The following is a 17,836-nucleotide window of genomic DNA, read 5'->3' as shown; positions in this document are numbered from 1 at the left end:
TCTCCGAAGTGACCCCTCCCAGAAATGCATTTTAGTCTATGTACGTTGTGTAAGATTGCACAAACTATAGCTATATTTTAAAGATTTTCACTGTACAGTGGTAACGCGGGCGCTAGCACATGGGCTGTTGGCGGGAAGGTGTGAACTGCAGTGCGTCGACTGCGCTAGCCCGGAGGAGTGGTGTTGTTATCTTCATGCGTGCGGCGGCCTTAGCGATTTTCTTGTCATAAGGGTGCTTAAAGCTCAACAATTCAACATACAAACGATCAAGTGAGCTCTGTTAGTCTGTTTCTGTTACGTTTATGCGATGGAACTCGAACAGAAGCCACGAGGGTTAACGCCGAATCTACGACCTCTTGGCAGGAGCGAGGTGAGATGAAACACTATCTATTGCTTCGATGGAAATACTTTGGTTTGATCCCGTTTCTGGGGTGGAGACAATTTCTTTACTAGTTTGTTTGCATGATGAGCTTCACGGAATGTAAAAAGCTTTCTTCGCAGGATTTCGACTGCGATAATTTATCGCCAATGCCGAGCAATCGACAAGCACTTATCCTCGGCCGTCAAATTTGACAGCCGAAAAAAATGTGCGTTCTCCGATGACGACAAGTTACATACTTGTTACAAGAAAACGCTGTCCAAACGTCATGAGCTTGTTTGTTTCGGAAAAGCAAAGAAGATATCAACGTTTCATGTTTTAAAGGTCTTTCGTGTAGACTGACCTTTGCAAATATGAAAAATTGTCTTTTTTTTTTCACATCTTTCGTCTACATCCAGAAGGATGTTGTGAAATCGGGCACGAATATTTGAACAGAGGTTTTGTTGGCGTCTGAAAAACAAGATGCTTTTGAGAGTTTTTCTTATTTCCGAATCATCTCCAATTAATGATCCGATGACTTCAAATATGGATCCCTGGACAACCAATTTTATGTGGCTCTTTAAATTTGTAATTGTATTCATCAAGTAGACCGCGGTAGAGACTAATAATTCAAATGTGTAATCCTAGATCAGAATTCCAGATATAAAGTTTTCAAGGAGGGTGTAAACAAGGAATTTGTACGGGTCAGTTTCCAGTGCTCACACCAAATCGTTATAAATTTTCTGTTAATGTGTCTGGTCATGTTGCTGATCTTGTCGGGTTTTTGAACTGGGACCCCTCACTTATCTGGAACGCTGTCTCATGGCCTCAACTACGTGTTACGAAAGCCGTCTTTCACTTCAAGGGCAGTTGACTGGTAAGTTGAACAGAAATTTGTTTTAATTGCAGAATTCCTGGGCAAGTTCAGGTGGAGACGTCAGGTCAACAAGTCCAGTTCTGCGGTAATAAGTCTGATATCGGTTTATTATTATTATTTTTCTTTTTAAATTTTTTTTTACAACTGAGTTTCACTCTCTTCACTTAATATTCTCAAGGGAAATGGAAAATACTGTACTGTAGTTAGAGACTGCAAAACCATGCCAAGGGAAAATGATCAGTTTGAGATTGAGAGTGAAGAGTTTGAGACAACAGAGTCCAGTAGACTGTAGTTAGCTTCAATGGCTGGATATACTGTAAAAAATTTCACCAGAACATGTATTATTGTTAATAATAACTACTAGGGTTAAAGGAAACTGAAATTGTACTTGGCAATACCACATGCACTTGGCATACATGTAGATGTCGTTAATTTGTACATTGTGTTCTTTTTCATGAGAAGTCCACTAACACCCAAGTCACCAGTCAGTTCATCATCTCCTTGGGCCACTAATTCCAGTAACTTCAATGCCATGCCAGAGAAGTTCAGAGCAAGAAGAAAGAGTTCTTTTGAAGGTTGGTTAATGTCCATTTCAAAGCAATTTTATTCAAGCCCTGTACTATCACATCATCAAGTTGACCCTCCGAGGGGCATAATGAACCATCTCTGACAACTATTGTATTTTTTATCTATTTTCTCAATTTAGAACTTGTCGTTTAAGTGTGATCTGTGTTCTTCTACATCTCGTACCTCATTATATTTACAGATGGTGTTGATGCCCGTCCAGCAAGTCCTCATGCAGAGAATGGGGAGTCACATGAGGTGGGTCTTTATTGGAGAGACATTTTTGCATTTGCAAAATTGTAAAGGACTTAACTTGGTCTACCCTTCTATTTTTCCAGGAGAGAATCTTTATAACCCATGTGGAGAGTCCTGTTATGTTCTGGGCACAGGTGTAGTATGTTACATGTATCTCATTTGTGGTGTCGGCTTTCAAGACACTTTGATGTCTCTTTGAGCAGTCTTGTAGTGTGATTTTAATTTCAAACTCCATTTCTTAATTTGTATCTTGAGAACTGAATGCAAATTTTATAACTTGTACCACAACTCTCTGCTATGATGAAAGCCTTCAATTACCAGCCGTGAGACATGTACTTGCAGACGTGTTTTAGCTCAAAGCTGAATGGCTCTAACAGAATGCTTATTATGTTTTACACTTGTAATAATTTTACTTTGTTTTAGGAATAAAGTAGATACTTCAGCACTATTATACATTTACATGTATACAGTCCGACACATGTACACCTACATGTACTGTTACAAGGTTGTATGTTTCAACTGGTTGAAGCCTCAGTAGTCCAGCACTTGAGCAGAAACTCGAATTCCAGGTTGCCCTTGGGACCAGTAGCTCTAAAATTTTGCTTGCCCTTGGCAAGTCTTAGGTTAGTCATTTATGACTTAGTTGGCAGATGACTTGCCTGATCCCTTGTCCATCGGGCAAGTGAGAGTGAAAAGTTACTTGCTTGGAAGGGGAATCTACTTGTCCCGGATGGCTGGATGGCGCTACGTCCCTTTACACATTCATGTTAGAACCTTGCTCCTTGTTTACAGCGTTTAAAAATGTTTTTTTTTTTTAATTATATAGTTTTAGTTATATTTACAGTAATCTGTATGTGTAATAACAAATCTGAAATTAATTTTTAGACAGCAGAGGAAGACACAGCTAAAGTGATTGACAAGATGAGCAGTGACCTTCAGATTTACTGCAGAAATAAGCCTTTATTGCAGTCAACTCCACATACTGACAAGGTGCCTACAGCTGTATGTTTACCTTAATTTATATTAAGAGGTAGAAAACATTTTCGGTTTCTATTGTTATAGAAACACCAGTGGAAGTTTGGGAGAATGTGTAGGAGCCAATAGGCAAGTGTTTCCACAGCTTTTTTGAATTCTCCCAAACTGATGTGAGTGTTTCAGCTAACTTAATAGAAACCAGAAGAAAATATTTTCTACCTTGTTTTAGAAAACAGCCAACGAAAGTAGCAAACAGCATGACTAGGACAACTTTTCTATGTTTCTGTTGTACTATAGACATAAAATTTTTAACCAGTCAGTGTGCATATTTCCTTGGGCTATTTTGTAAAGGCATGCAATTATGTGGTGCTCGCTTTCGTTTATTCAAAAGAAAATTTGGGAGTTCATACCACCGAATGCTATTTGCTTTTGTGTTATCTAAATAAGTTGTACATGTAAGTAACTTTGTATTTGTTCATGAACTGTTTTGCTTGTTTAGGAAATACTCTGTTTACATATTTTAAGTGTTAAATATCTAGCTATCTTGATAGTGCCATCCATTTTATGCATTCAATGTAAACCGGTAATTTAAAAATAAAAACAACAACAAAACTGAAATTTTTATTGTGCTGTGACATGTATTTGACCTTTCTGCAGGTGTATGGTGGAATTTATCCTGCAGATAAACATTGGTATCGCTGCAGGGTTAAAGAACTTGTGGAGGATGACAAGGTACACGTTTCCAGTTCAATATGTTATAACCTCAGTTAGGCAAACATTTTCCTTGACAGAAAGCTTGTGTGCTGTTGAAAAAATGTTGCCACATTAGTTTGAAAAAGTAGTTTGTTTCATTGGCTTGGTAAGGAGAAGAAAATAATGTGCTTGTTTATGTACATAGCTTGACACAAACACAAGAGATAATGTAGGTTATACTATTATGGAATTTTGTTTTTTTTTTTGCAGTGTGATGCAACTTTTTTCAATGTTTATCTGCTAATTTAATTAATTTTTAGGTTCGAGTACATTTTGTGGACTATGGCAACACTGAAGTTATCAGCCTGAGGTCGATTGTGTTCTTGTCACATGAAATCCTTTCCTTGGTTCCATTTGCACAACTTTATTGCCTTCACGGCATGGCAGCAACTAACAGTGACTTGTATGACAAGGTGCAGTATATTCTAGAGATCTTATCCACCAACTCCCCTAGCTGATATAAAAATTATATCTACAACAAGGTTTGCAATTTTAATTTCATGTTTTCCACTGATAACAATGGGAGGGAATATATAAATTTTAGAAATTTGGTGCAGGATGAATACCTTCCTGCTAGAACCAACCTCTTATTTTGAGTATTAATAATATTTTCTCTTACATGTTGCCATTTTCCAGTGCTCAAATTATTTTTATGCTCATTTTTGCAGGGTGTTGATGTGATACACAATCTTACTGATGGCAAGCTGTTGACAGTTAAGCTAAAGGAAACCAAGAAATCATTAGATAGTATGTGGATTAAATTTAAATCTGTTCGTTCTGAAAGTCTTCCAGACTTTTAAGCAGATTTCTTCATTGATGTTGTAGTATTCTGCAATTGTTTTTAATTTGAATGGCTGATTTCCCAAAGATTTTCAACCACTTTCCAGTGATTTCCAAAGATTCTCCAAAAGTTGTTCAATGGCCACGTAAACATTTCTGAAAATTTCCAAAGATTACTGAAGATTCCCAAAGATAACCCAAGGCTTGATAAAAAACTGAATTTCAGCTTTCCCTAAGGACAAGTAGGTTGTAGCTCTCAAATAATGCTTGCGTTGGGTAAGTCGTAGTTTGCTATCTTATTGATTTAGTTGGTAGATGACTTGCCTGAACCCTTACCATCAGGTAAGTGAGAATGAAATGTTACTTATACAGAGGAAAAATCTACTTGTTCCAGACGACTGGACAGCTCTTTCTTTGAGCCCTGTAACTGAGGGTTGCAGAAGAATTCCAAGGAAGATCCGAAGATGTTTTGATTATAATATAATCATACAAAGAAATTCAAGTACAGTTGAAGAGTCAAAAATAATACCAAAAATGATATTGCATGTGTGCAGAGCTGTTTGTTTTGAGTCACCACTTGAGGGCCTATGAAGCATACTTACCCGTAACAGGTCTTACTGCGGTAATGGCCATTAATGACAGTCCTACATGTGTGGATAAAAATGATATCATCACAAACAGGATAGCATTTTTACTGATTTGCTCCCACTCTATGCCATACATGTAATAATTATTATTGTTGATGTTTTGTATATGTAGTGCCCTGTTCTGTGGAGCTTTGGGATAATTCTGAAGGTGGAGTTGGAAATATTGCAGATGAGTTGATCAAGCAAGGATTAGTTACAGCTACTGGAGAGGTACAGCATAATTTTTCAAATTAATTGTCATCAAAACTTGTTTGAGTTTTACTTTTTTTGTTTCAGAGGCAAAATTTAATATATCAAGGATGTGATTAACTTGCAAGGTTGAGCCACAAAGCACTAGTATGAAACATCCAGAATTATAGAATTAACTCCTCTGTGATTTGAAGTATTGGAAATAAACTACACTGTAGAAAGAAAGGAAAAAAGTTTCAAACCAAAGCAAATTTGACCACAGCGTATTACTTAGAGCCCAGGGAGCGGGGAGGGGTACTCCCATATATGGGCTATATAGGTACATGTATGTGCCGTGGAATAGGGTATGGTTTTTGAGGTTCTCGATCCTTAATAAGGGTATCATTTTGCCCCTGTTGGCATGGTGTTCCCAGTATGATCCTTAGATAGGGTGCCTAAATTGTATCAGTTAAAATAGCAGTGCTTAAACACCCAGTTAAGCAGAAAACAAATGATCTGTTAAAGTTAAAGTATTAGCAAAGCGATTTTATCAAGATTGTGTTTTTCCATGGCAGTTCTGTGGCAGTTCCGTGGTTGACCCGTTCAAGCTATTTTAAGCTTTTGTTTTTCCCTTGCATAGGGTGTCATTTTTTGGGTTTGGGCCTTAAATAGGGAATCAATTTTCGTTTGATTCATCCTTAAATAGGGTCAGGGTTTAAGACCCTTTGCAGCACACACCTACATGTATCCGAAATTTATGGGAGTACCCCCCCCCCCCCCTGGGACTTAGAGCAGTTTTCATCTGAGTGTCATGTAAATGGTTCTGCATCTACTGTGTTGCACTACATGATTGGTTCTGGTGCCACTTTTTCATTCTCTCAGGAGTAAATTGAAAACCAATCGTGACTTGTTCACACTTTGTGTTGTATGTGCATTTTGTGCAAGTTTTTGTTGGTTCACCAGATTGTCTGTGTCCTTGTGTTTGGCTAGATTGATTAACTTCCTTTTTATCTTATGACGTTGAGTTGAAAACCACTCTAACAAAAATAGATTTAATATATCACCACTGCATTTTTTTCCCCTTTCCTGTCTTAGGATGGTCCACCTCCATTGTCTCCAAGGTATGAAAATACTTCCAAGGCTGATATAGAAATACTTCCAGTTAACATAAGTATGTATATTCAGCAGGTAACATGTTATTTATAGGTGCTTTGTTTTTATCTCCTGTTCAGTGGTAATTTGATCCATAGGTCGTCACTCAGTGAAGCTATGAGCAAAGAAATGGAAGAACTGAGAAAAGAAAATGATTCTTTGAGAAATGTCATTAAGATGTATAAAGTAAGCACAGTGCAATGTGATACAGTATGTTCTTATTTTAAACAATTATTGGATGAGGTTTTCTCGATATTGGAATAATCAGGGACAAGGTAATTTGCCTTGAGCAGATAACATTTACCAAGACCTTGATTATTCTGGATACCACCAAAAACCAAATTCAATTATCATTAGTCTGAACAGTGAATGGAGATTTCATGTGTTACTAAAACTTTTGTCTTTCCCTCCATGTTTATTATTATTATTATTATTATTATTATTGTTGTTGTTGTTATTATTATTGTTATTATTATGTATATGTATATACCAATTTGTATGGAATATGTTAATTAATGTTATGATGATGATAGTAGTATTAGTATTAGTTGTAGTAACCATGATATCATGATTAGAAACATGTTTCACAGGTTTAACAGACATCTGCGTGAAGATCAAATTGAAAGTTTAAATAAATACATAATGACGCTAAAATTTTAAAAAAGTTATTATTATTGTTATCATTATTTTTATTATTATAGTGGAATGTGGAACACTTCCTTGACTTCCTTGTATTTTTTATATTTTCTGCATCATAGTCAGCAATACTATTGACATGGGAAAGCCTTTACACATGTACATGTATATATGTGACCGCACTTCAGAACTAGCAATTATGCCTGTACATGTACATGTACATGTGACTATTTGCCTATGCTGGAAAGATGGCAGAATGTGATCAGGATTATCTGCAGCTTCATTGTATAATAACACCGCTTATAATATTGAATTCTCTGATTATTACATGATAATTTATCTTGTCTGAATTTGCCCTGTTTGTTTTTCTAAAGGAAAATGAGAAAGCTGTTGATGAATTAAGGAAGTTTTATTCTGCTCAAGCAGTTAAACACAAGGAGAATATGGAACAGGCTGTCAACCACAAGGTACACCTGTATCTGCACTGCAACCTACTTACTATTATATGATACATGTAATTATAATATATAGATTTAGGCCAGCCTAAAAGCATAGCTCCTGGGCCGGGTTGTTCAAAGCCTGATTAAGCTAACCCAGAAAAAGGTAGAATTTTGATTTGAGTTTTGTAACTTTGCGGTGAGGTTTTCTGTATACTGTTTGGCCTTCTGTTTTGAGTTTTAATAATCACCATATATACAAAACAAAACAGCAAAAAACATTTGTATAGAAGAAAAAGTTATAATTTGGTTAACTTTTAATCCTGGGTTAGTGTTAACTGGCTTCCGAACAGTCCTGCCCTGTTTCCAACAAGTTAACCTAGTATGAGCCCGCAATCCAATCGATAACCAGCACTTGGTCAGCAGTCAACTTCAAAAAAACACATAACCTCGAGGAGCTGTAAACTCGAGCCCATGATATGGTCGCGTGATACTGGTCAGCGGGTGATGTCTCTGTCAACCTATTATTTGGAGTATGGCCGTCAAGTTGGGCAACTCCGTTGTCGTGCGTACGCGCCCACAAGCAATTCCGCTAGCCATGATAACCATGTGAAAACCAACTCCTGGTTTTCCTTTTCTTTCCTATATGAGTATGGGGCTCCGCTATAATTATTATTAGGGACTGTCAGAGAAACTGTTGGTTTGAATAGGCCTTGCAGAGAGTTATCCTGTGTGATTCAGCATATGTTTTATTGTAATTATATTGTACATGTTTCGATTACACTATGTACCAATACTGATTTCTTACAGTACTTAGAGTTAGTGAGCAGAGTGAGTGGTCTTAAAGCAATGAGGTAAGGCAGTGTATTGTGTGATACCCAGTAAATTTTTATGTCACTAGAATGTTTGTGTGAGGACAAGTCCCTGGAAATAAACAAGAGACACCACTCCTGACAAAAGCTATCACAGGAGAAAAGTTACTGATTGTCTAAAATCGTTACTGAGTTTGCAACAGAACTTGCTAAAATTGGGGTTTCACTGTCATATTCATGGAAGGCGCTATGACCTCATGGTTAGTGCACTAGTCTCCTGATCGAACGGTCTGGGTTTGAGCTCTGTCGGTGTTCTTGGGCAAGACACTACTCTCACAGTGCCTCTCTCCACACAGGAGTATAAAATAATGGGTACCAGTGAACTTGGGGGTAACCCTGCAATGGACTAGCATCCCATCACTCCTAGTTGCTTCATGCTACAGACACTGGGATAAGCTCTGGCTTGGTGGGCCACTTGGCTTGTATGCAGACTTTACCTACTGTCATATTCAGAAGATCTATAAGCACCCTAGAGTACTACCTGTAAAACAAATATATCAATTTCATTCCCATGGTGTCACTTACGTCTTGTGATGCCTTCAAGTTATTATTTCTTCTGTAGTGCGATGTTGTCTTTTTACCTTTTTATTGCTACATTAAGTTCTTCTTTGGTGTCACTTGCTCACAGAGACACCACTCTTGGAAATGGAAGGACTTCTGTGGTGATCAGGGAAGCAATAGACTTGACGAGAAAAAACAGGATTGATTTGGAGTCATTGAAATCCTTGTGTCAGGTAAAGAGCAAGTACTTCATAAGAATAGAAAATGAGCTTTGGGGCAGATTACATGTAGCCAATCTGCATGTAAACCGAACAAGTACATGTAGTATTAATTTGAAGTAAATGTTCAAAATATTGTTAAAAAGACGCTTAATGGCAGTATAAATCAACTGATGTTTCGGCATTACTGCCTTCTTCAGGGTGTATTAATTTGATCCCTATAGGAATGGCCGTCTTCAGAAGGTTTTTTATTGACATTTTCTATTTGATCAAAAAATTCTGGAAATTAGAAAAATTTTCAAATGTTTGGTTTTACATAAATGTGACCCTATTTTGGAAAAAGTGGTTAAAGGTGAAAAGAGAAAAACGCGTTTATTCACATTTCAGACCAAAACGCATTTAAACACCGTTTAAACGGGCTAAAAAAACGTTTAAACCCGTTTACAAAATGTTTTAACGCGTTTTTCCTTAGGCGAATGTTTTCTTTAAATGAGCGTTTAAACGCAATAATTTATTTAACAGTAAAGTTGTTATGACAGATTATTCAGCATTATCGTTTCCCCGCCTTTTGAAATCATGGCGTTATTAGAATTATTATGCCAAGCTGGTTTACTGGATGGTATGTAAAACTTATTTTCGCCATCATTCTCAGTCAAAGTGGAAACTTATTGTTTTGGTGAAAATACAAAATAATGATATGAACTCTTCTTCATATCGTACTAAAAATGTAACGTAAGTTATGGTCTATACAGTGAGCCAAATGCATGAGTCTTCAGCGACAATACACAATACACTTCACATTACCATTTCCGAGAATACGCCAACGTAACTTCATCCAATTTACGAAAAGAAATGTGTTGCTAATTTTCTTGTCGAAAATATTTGCACGTAGGTACAATCTGCTACAATTCTGCAACACGCAGGAACGAGTGTGACTTTCATTTTGCGATATCACAGGGAACCTCCGTGCTTTAATTAGCCTGTTCATATTTATGGCATAACACTAAATGATTTACCTGTGTGTTTGTGTCTTTCTTTGGTTGTCTTGTGAAGTATTTGCATCACGCGGAGACGGCCGTTTCTCCGTGTGATCGATTCAATTCATGCGCGGCGACAGATGAGTGTCTCGAGTTTCAAGTATTAACTACATTTCAATCTTCTCCCCTGTTAAACAGAGGGCCGAAACTGTATCACAACATAATGTTTGTAATGCAAAGGAGAACCACAGTTTTTTCTATTTGAAAGAAGTTTACTATTTCATGCAGCGTTGCAAGCTGTCAGCACACGAAAACAAACTCTGTATCCATCAAGGTTGATTTGGATCGGCTACCCGTGTGTCATTGCATTGCTGTCTCTCAGTTACTACATTGTATGTTGTTCTGTTGCTCCAAGCAAACTCAACAGATTGAATAATTGGTCATACTAATCGACTAGCCAATGAAATTTGCCTGTTCCCACGGTTAATATCTCACATAAGAAGAATGTGTCTTCGCGTTTGCGAGCGGCATGAAATAAACGCCCAGGAAATCGCCAATTGTTTCGGCGCGGTCATCGAAGACGGTTGTAAACAGGGTGGCTAAATCACGTTTCAGGAAAATTAGAAAGTTCCTTTCACAATTTGTGGAAAATAAAAATACGCATTTCATACACCACGCAAAAAGTTTCTCCTATATTCACAAAATTATTCTCGCTTAAGCTTCTTACAGAAGACGTAATAAAAGCCGGGATTAATTCAATTATCGCCCCAATTCTCCCCGTCCATTCTTTTTCGTTCAGTTGCCAATAGCTTTTACTCAAAAATGTGCAGTTTTAGGTGGTTGCATTCGCAAAAGAATTGTGGAAAACTTCGGCGTGAATTGAGAAACTTGCATTTTCCCCTCGAAAAATGGGCGATTGTTGAGACAGAAATCGGGTTCGTGATCGTTCGCACACACTCTCGATACGTTCGCGTCAAATTACAGTGCACATGTACATGTACGCGACGAAGGCGAAGTCTGCCCGTTACAAATGTTTGCTGCATATATACATATATACCTCTCTTTTTGGATACCTGAGATGAAAAGGACTCATCTTAAGTGGTATGCTTACAAAATAGAATCAAGGAATTTGCAACCTTAGACTAAAACACGTTTGTTATTGCTTATCTCTTTCTTTAGCTTTTCCTTAATTTAAAAATCTTGACGAGAATGAGCTTGTAATGTCTTTTTCAATTGCAACCAACGTCTCGAATGCAGATCAAATTTGTCAAACACAAACACGAACCATATATAGTTGCAAATCTGTTCACTTTCTTCCAGCCGCAATCGAAGAAAATTTAATTTAATCGGAAACATCGCTCGTCACAATCCAACACAACAGTACCTCTAATTTATGAGCAAATTTCATTCGAAAAAAGCTTCGTAAACTAACCACAACATAATTATCGGAGTATTAAACAGAGAAAATTTTGCACTGGTGTTTAAACGCGTAGAAATAGTGTTTAAACGCGCAGAAATAGTGTTTAAACATGTATCCAAAGCGTTTAAATGAGTTTAAACACTTTCGTTTTAAGGCGTTTAAACGCCATTTTGACAATTCACCTTTAACCACCTTTTCCAAAATAGGGTCACAAATGTAGTTAGCAGAAACATTTCCAATATAGTACTATCAACCAGAAACTACTGTTCCATTATTTTGTCAATGGAAATTTCCCAAATTCAAACTATAATTCTTGAAAAAAATTGAGTGTACTCTGTGAGAACATACAACCTTCTAGACCGGTAGCAGTAGTACATGATTGTATTTCACTATAAATTTGCTTGTTACATCTAGGTGCGCGAGTCTGAGAGTAATCTCCAAAAAGCGCAAGAGTGTTTAAGTCAGTGTAAAGACAAGGTAATGTTGTGTATACTCAGTGTAGCCAGGTAAATGTGTTTCAACAGCTCTGGTATTGATTTTGCAAATTGAAAATGGGACACGGAAGTGGTAATTTGTTGACATTACTGGTAATAATGTTGATGCAGAATAAATTCTTTTCATAGACAGTTACCTTATAACAAAGGGGTCATTGGGCTTATGGTGAGCACCAAAAATTGAGAACTCCTTCATTATTATTGATTGCTCATAATGTAAAAATTGTGACTTCATGAACTTCAACGGGTTCCCTGCAAGTGCTTTAATGTCCTCCTTCACTTCAGCAGTGACAGAATGTCCAGTGGAAGGTCTCCCTATATTTTGTTGTGACCAAAAAAGTACACATATAGTGTAGTATTCTCTGGGAACAAGCTTGACAATATCTCTGTACTTTTGGTAGTGAAATAACATTACAAGGCAAAGCCACGTCCTGTTTGTTGCTTATTGGCAAATCCCCATTGTTATATGAACAGTGTGACCTTATTTTAAGATTTGGCATTTATAATGTATAACCCATAGGTTGAAGAACAGTGTCATGTAGTTTCACATACAAATTAAATTACCTGTATCAATACTTTGACTATTAATTAATTTTTGCATTGCTTCTGCTGTAGGAGTTGTTAGCAGCTGACATTGTTGCTCAGAGAGACAAGGCAAGAAAAGAGTTATTTTACTCGATTGATTTGTTTTGCCAGGAAGTGGATTTGATACCTCTTCAAGAGCGAGAAACATCCTTACAGGTAATGGGATCCTGTTGAATGAAAAATCTAAAAATAGTTAGTTGCCTATTTTTGGCTTCAAACATGATACTAGGTAGCAAAGTGGAAACTATAACATTTTACATATTTTACAAATTCACTATACACTGTAATTACCTACATGACTTGTATTGCTATACATGTAATATAAATTTAGATATGTCATTGGTCTGCACTATAACTGTATTAAATATAATTCTGCATGCACAATCTTGCCAAAGATTTGTGAGGAAGAGAAACCCTGCTACTCCTCCATCCCCCAGGAAGAAATGATGCAGCCTGCTACAAGGAACTCTCATTACATTATTAAGTCATGGCCATTTACATTGTACTATTTGCAAACATTGGATGTCTTGTTATCTTTGGCAGTCATGATTTCAGAGTCTTTCGACTGCAAAATTAAAAAAAAAGATTTGTTCACAATTTAGCTAAGTGTTTCTACGTGACGTCTCCAATACTGTTATTTTCCGCTCTTTCTAATCAAAGTGTGTCATGCTCATTCTTTTCAGCATGCACTTAACCAGCTTCAAGAACAAGAAGGTACTTGTTGTTACATGAGAATTGAATACCTTGCAAAATTACTTAGTAGTCAGCTTATTAATATGACCCCCAGCAACTTTCTTTAGGCCTGAACTAAACTTAAGTCAACAATTTTCTTTATTCAAGAAGCATTTTAATCATTTGAATGGTAAAACAACCAAGATCATGACCAAATTAGTATTCCACCTTCCAAATGTTGGTATGTTAGGACACTTATACAATGCTCAAACAGTAAAGTTTCCTAGCAACATAATACTGAAAGTTATTTTTGTTATATTTTCAAGTTGTCTGTGACAAGAGTAAAGACTTCCCATGTTCCATAATGGTTTAAACTGATGAATTTACAGTTTCAGATGCACTAGACAGCTGTAGTGTGGAGCCAGGTGTTGCTGTTGAAGTTTATGAGGAATGGCAGGTACGAGAATACTATTAAATTTAACATTAATTTAACGTGTTTAGTCATTTCTCATTCAAAGTAGAAAAGGCAAAAGTGGTTCTTGTTCTTTCTGGTTTAGGAGAGAAGTCGTCAGGACATCACAGATGTCAAGAACAAAGTTAACCAGTGTACAGAGGACCTTGTAACGGCTCTCTCAAGTTTACAGCTGGTAAGAAGGTTCATCATGATTTTTTTTTTTACAAAATAAGTGATGACATCATTTGATATTAAATAAGGTCAATTGAAAGTGTCTTTTTTTGGACCCCACTAATTGGAACTGTTATTTAAAATTCCCTGTTATTTCAAACTCAAAAGCATTTCCCCCGGATTTGCCCTTTAGTCATTTGCCATTGGTTATATTGAACTCCCACTATTTTGAACTTTTTTCATTTCCCCTGAGAGTTCAAATAGGCGGCCTTCAATCAAGGTTTGTTTTGCTATCATGGTTTTAGAGAGTGAATGAAGAGCTTGACTTGCTCAGAGCAGAGATTAGAGAAGGGAAATTTGGTGAAGAATGTTGGGATTAATAATTTCCCCAAAAGATATACTAGGGTCAATATTGTGTTTATCATTTTGAGTGCTGTAATGATTCCATTTAACATCCTGGTCACTAAATACTACTTGTTTATTAGAGACTGGATGCTCATTTCTTTTGAAAATTTACATCTAAAGGTGATATAATAGTTTACTGTAAAACGACAGATACTTTCACTCAAGAGCTCTAACAATGCAGTAGGTCTGATAATCATAATTTGAGATGAGAAAGCAGACTTACATCATTCTATCAGTCTATCTCACATCATTGTCTTGAATGGCACCTTCATTATGAGAGCGCTTATTAGAAGGGCGCTTCTTGAAAGAGAGTGGTTATCGAAAGTTAGTAATCAGGCAATAACTTTGGTTTTGGTTTTACTATGGTTTGAGATTGGCTGAGTAGTCCAATTGGTAAGCAATTGGTTTAGTTTTGTGTTTTACAACACTCAATTGAAAACCACTCTATTATCAACAACAACAACAACAGCACTCAGTGGGGAGTGCTGATTAGAAAGGGCACAGTTATTTGAAAATGGTAGGTGTTGGTTGTAACTGGGGTCAATTACATAATGTACAGTGCAGCTCAGATATATGCGAACTACGCATACGCGTATTATACGAGCGTATTTTGCGTATACGCGTATGTTGATACGCGTATATACGCGCGTATATTTCTCTTTGTTATGCATTCCCATAAGTTTCTTTATGTGAAGCATTGTTGGTCAAACAAAGGACATTACATTTCTGCACTCAACAGGCCCTGAAAGTATCCCAAGACAGCAGTGAAACAGTCAGTAGACATGCGTCATTTGGTGATCTTGACGCAATGATCAGTTCTTTGTCTTCAGTGATACAAGAAGAAATGGACAAGTCCCAGGTAGAAAGTAACATGTAGAAACAACACATTTAGGAAAAAAAATGATGCAGTAATGCATAGACTTGATATCGGTCTTTTTTTACATAGTAGCCTTTAATGATTTGTTTTGTTTGTACATGTAGCATACCAGATGTAGCCTATGTACATCACACAGTCACAAATTTCAATTTTTGCTTCAATGTGTGCTTTTCTATCTCTGGTTGCTTCTATCTTTAATTTTTGCACTTGAACCATAAAGGCTTAAGCTTGATGTCAAGTTAGTGAATATCTTTAGTGACAACTGCCAAGCAAAAACAGATCTTTTGATTATTGTTTTATCTATATGAACTTGTTGATTCATTCTTTGTCAGGTATCAGAGGATGAAGAAGCCAAGCAGAAGGTTAACAGTGCGATCAAAGCTCTGATCATTGACCTTAAAAGGGAAATGGCAGATATTCAGGAGTTGAGGTGAACGATTTCTATGAAAATCCTTGTCAGTCAGTCATTCTTGTCAGTCAGTCATTCTATTTGCCATTTCCACATCCCCCATAATAAACCTTGTTTGCCCCCCCAAAATTCTGCATAACCCTTTTTTCCTATTTCTCCTGGGTATTACAGTCGTCCCAAAAGAAACTGAAGACAATGCTTCTGCAAAAGTTTGGGGGGCAAACAAGGTGTATTACGGGGGATGTGGAAATGACGAATTGAAAACTGTACTATGTTGAATTATCCTGTTGTAACCCGGCTGTGAGAGACGTTTAAATGACCGTGTGCTTAAAGTTTTCTCCAAGCTGTATCCAGCACAAGAGAAGGTACTCTAAGATTCAACAAAATCAGCCTACATTATGTAACAAGAACAAGACCTTGAATGCTCTTGGGCTGAAACAAAATGGCTGGTTTGTGAGGTCACATGACGTGTTTTAGATACTGATGATCCACAAGAGAATACAGTATTGTTTAATATAAGTGCTTTTTATTATAAGCATGATTTGTTGATTGTGTCATAACAACTGCACTGGCATGTCTTCTAGTCATAGCCACACGTGCCATTTCAAACCTGTACCTTTCCAACCAAAACCTATGAATACCATAACCTAATTAAGAAGAAAATCTCGTTGAAAAGGTATAAGGCATGCAAGCATTCATTTTGGGAAGGGTAAAATCTGACAGGTTTTTAAATTTATTTTTTTTTTAGAGATAACCTGGTGTCAAGGTATAAACGCATACAGGTTAGTGTTTCTACTGAATCTCTAGATCTTAGACTAAGTGAGTTGTTGTTCGTCATTTATGTTCTTGCAAAAGTTCTTTTGAATACTGCATTGCCTAGTGTGCAACATGACACAGTATATGTAGTTTTTTTTTTTTAGTTTTTTATGATGTAGTTTTTAGAGCAGTTTAAACAAACTGTGCTTGTCCAGTGATTGTTTTCTTGGTTAGTTTTCTTTTATTTTATGGTTTATGTATTATATTTTGTACTACTTCTCTTATTTAATTTTGATTGACGTTGTTGTAACAGACTGATATGAGTCCATGGCTTGACACTAAGCCTGATCTTAAGAAAGTGGGGGAGGTCAGAAGAACGATCAAAAGTCTTCGTTCAAGACTTCGTCACAGGCTGGCAGACAAGAAAGACTTGGAAGAGGTTTGTTCAAAGCATTCAATAACATGGAAGGTCGACTGAGATACACAAAATGTAAATCTAGAAAGGAGAAAGTCCTTTTTTGGAGGAATTTGGCTGCAAGATTTTTTATCCATCTGATTGTGGATTATGGGCAGAATATAGGTATGCTCAAAGACGATCAGATCATTTTTCATAGCGAGAAATTCTCAGCCATTGTGGTTGACATCTTAATGATTTGTTACGCCCATACCTCAAATGAAGAATAAAATGGCTGACCACCCTTTTATATTGTAGTTGGCCTCTAATTACAAAAAGGGTCTTAACAAGTTTCTTTTAAGTAAGTCTGAAAGATTGTCCCAAATTCACGTAAGGTACCGTTGTAATTCGTGCGATGAATGATGTCCAGAGTCAACAGTGTGTGTAAAATTTTTCAGAATTTGGAAATCTCGTAACGTTATTACTTTCTCTTTCAATATCTCCAAAGTTGATAGATTTGTGATGTCATCACGTTTTTGACAAATCACATGTAGATCAGCTAAAGAAAATATTTGGTCATGAAAAGACATATACGATAATGTTATGGTATGAAGAACATCATTTTCTTGTGGGGGACAGGGGCTCAATCCGACCAGGAAAGATAACCCCATCTTGCCTGCTTGGGTAGCTAAACACAGCACATGATTTGGTTTGTCACGCCTGCTCACAGAGCAAGCCATATAATAAGTTATGGTAATCTTTTTCATTATTTTATAGGGAGATGAGCCAGAAAGTCTTGAAGAACTTCAAAAGGTACTTGCTGGATGTAACAGAAAACAACTACATTTTGTCAGTAGAAACAAAAACCTGTTAAGTTTCTGTTAAGCCATGTTTCTCCAGAAGTATTTAGTCAATGTAAACAAAGTTGTATAGCGAGGGAAGCATCCAAAGTGTTTATTTTAATGTTAATCGTGTTTCAGTCATGACGTCATATGCTAAAAACGACATCATCCAAAAAGCCTTCAGAAT

The 17,836-nt window shown here is 36.7% G+C and overlaps 1 protein-coding gene across 2 annotated transcripts in view; it reads left to right on the top strand.

Annotated features, from left to right (window-relative positions):
- The first annotated feature begins 107 nt into the window (after nt 1-107).
- LOC110050959 (serine/threonine-protein kinase 31-like) overlaps nt 108-17,836 on the top strand; it is a 29,443-nt gene continuing 11,714 nt past the window's right edge. The window contains exons 1-25 of one of the 2 annotated variants that reach the window (XM_089277744.1): nt 108-370; nt 1,268-1,320; nt 1,698-1,810; nt 2,002-2,057; nt 2,138-2,188; nt 2,940-3,044; nt 3,687-3,761; nt 4,043-4,195; nt 4,451-4,529; nt 5,322-5,419; nt 6,473-6,498; nt 6,628-6,715; nt 7,540-7,632; nt 8,413-8,456; nt 9,103-9,208; nt 12,005-12,067; nt 12,700-12,825; nt 13,353-13,383; nt 13,731-13,798; nt 13,899-13,988; nt 15,111-15,230; nt 15,581-15,678; nt 16,406-16,439; nt 16,727-16,852; nt 17,585-17,620. In XM_089277744.1, the coding sequence (XP_089133870.1) occupies nt 308-370; nt 1,268-1,320; nt 1,698-1,810; nt 2,002-2,057; nt 2,138-2,188; nt 2,940-3,044; nt 3,687-3,761; nt 4,043-4,195; nt 4,451-4,529; nt 5,322-5,419; nt 6,473-6,498; nt 6,628-6,715; nt 7,540-7,632; nt 8,413-8,456; nt 9,103-9,208; nt 12,005-12,067; nt 12,700-12,825; nt 13,353-13,383; nt 13,731-13,798; nt 13,899-13,988; nt 15,111-15,230; nt 15,581-15,678; nt 16,406-16,439; nt 16,727-16,852; nt 17,585-17,620 (1,995 nt within the window). In that variant the 5' untranslated portion in view covers nt 108-307. Of the gene's footprint in view, nt 371-1,267; nt 1,321-1,697; nt 1,811-2,001; nt 2,058-2,137; nt 2,189-2,939; nt 3,045-3,686; nt 3,762-4,042; nt 4,196-4,450; nt 4,530-5,321; nt 5,420-6,472; nt 6,499-6,609; nt 6,716-7,539; nt 7,633-8,412; nt 8,457-9,102; nt 9,209-12,004; nt 12,068-12,699; nt 12,826-13,352; nt 13,384-13,730; nt 13,799-13,898; nt 13,989-15,110; nt 15,231-15,580; nt 15,679-16,405; nt 16,440-16,726; nt 16,853-17,584; nt 17,621-17,836 lie in introns of both variants that reach the window. The other variant, XM_089277743.1, reaches the window with a different exon arrangement.

This window comes from Orbicella faveolata, unplaced genomic scaffold (genome assembly GCF_042242905.1).
Source record: "Orbicella faveolata isolate gen_17 unplaced genomic scaffold, um_ofav_v1 contig_46, whole genome shotgun sequence".
NCBI lineage: Eukaryota > Metazoa > Cnidaria > Anthozoa > Scleractinia > Merulinidae > Orbicella > Orbicella faveolata.
This window is presented reverse-complemented; position numbering and strand designations above follow the sequence as displayed.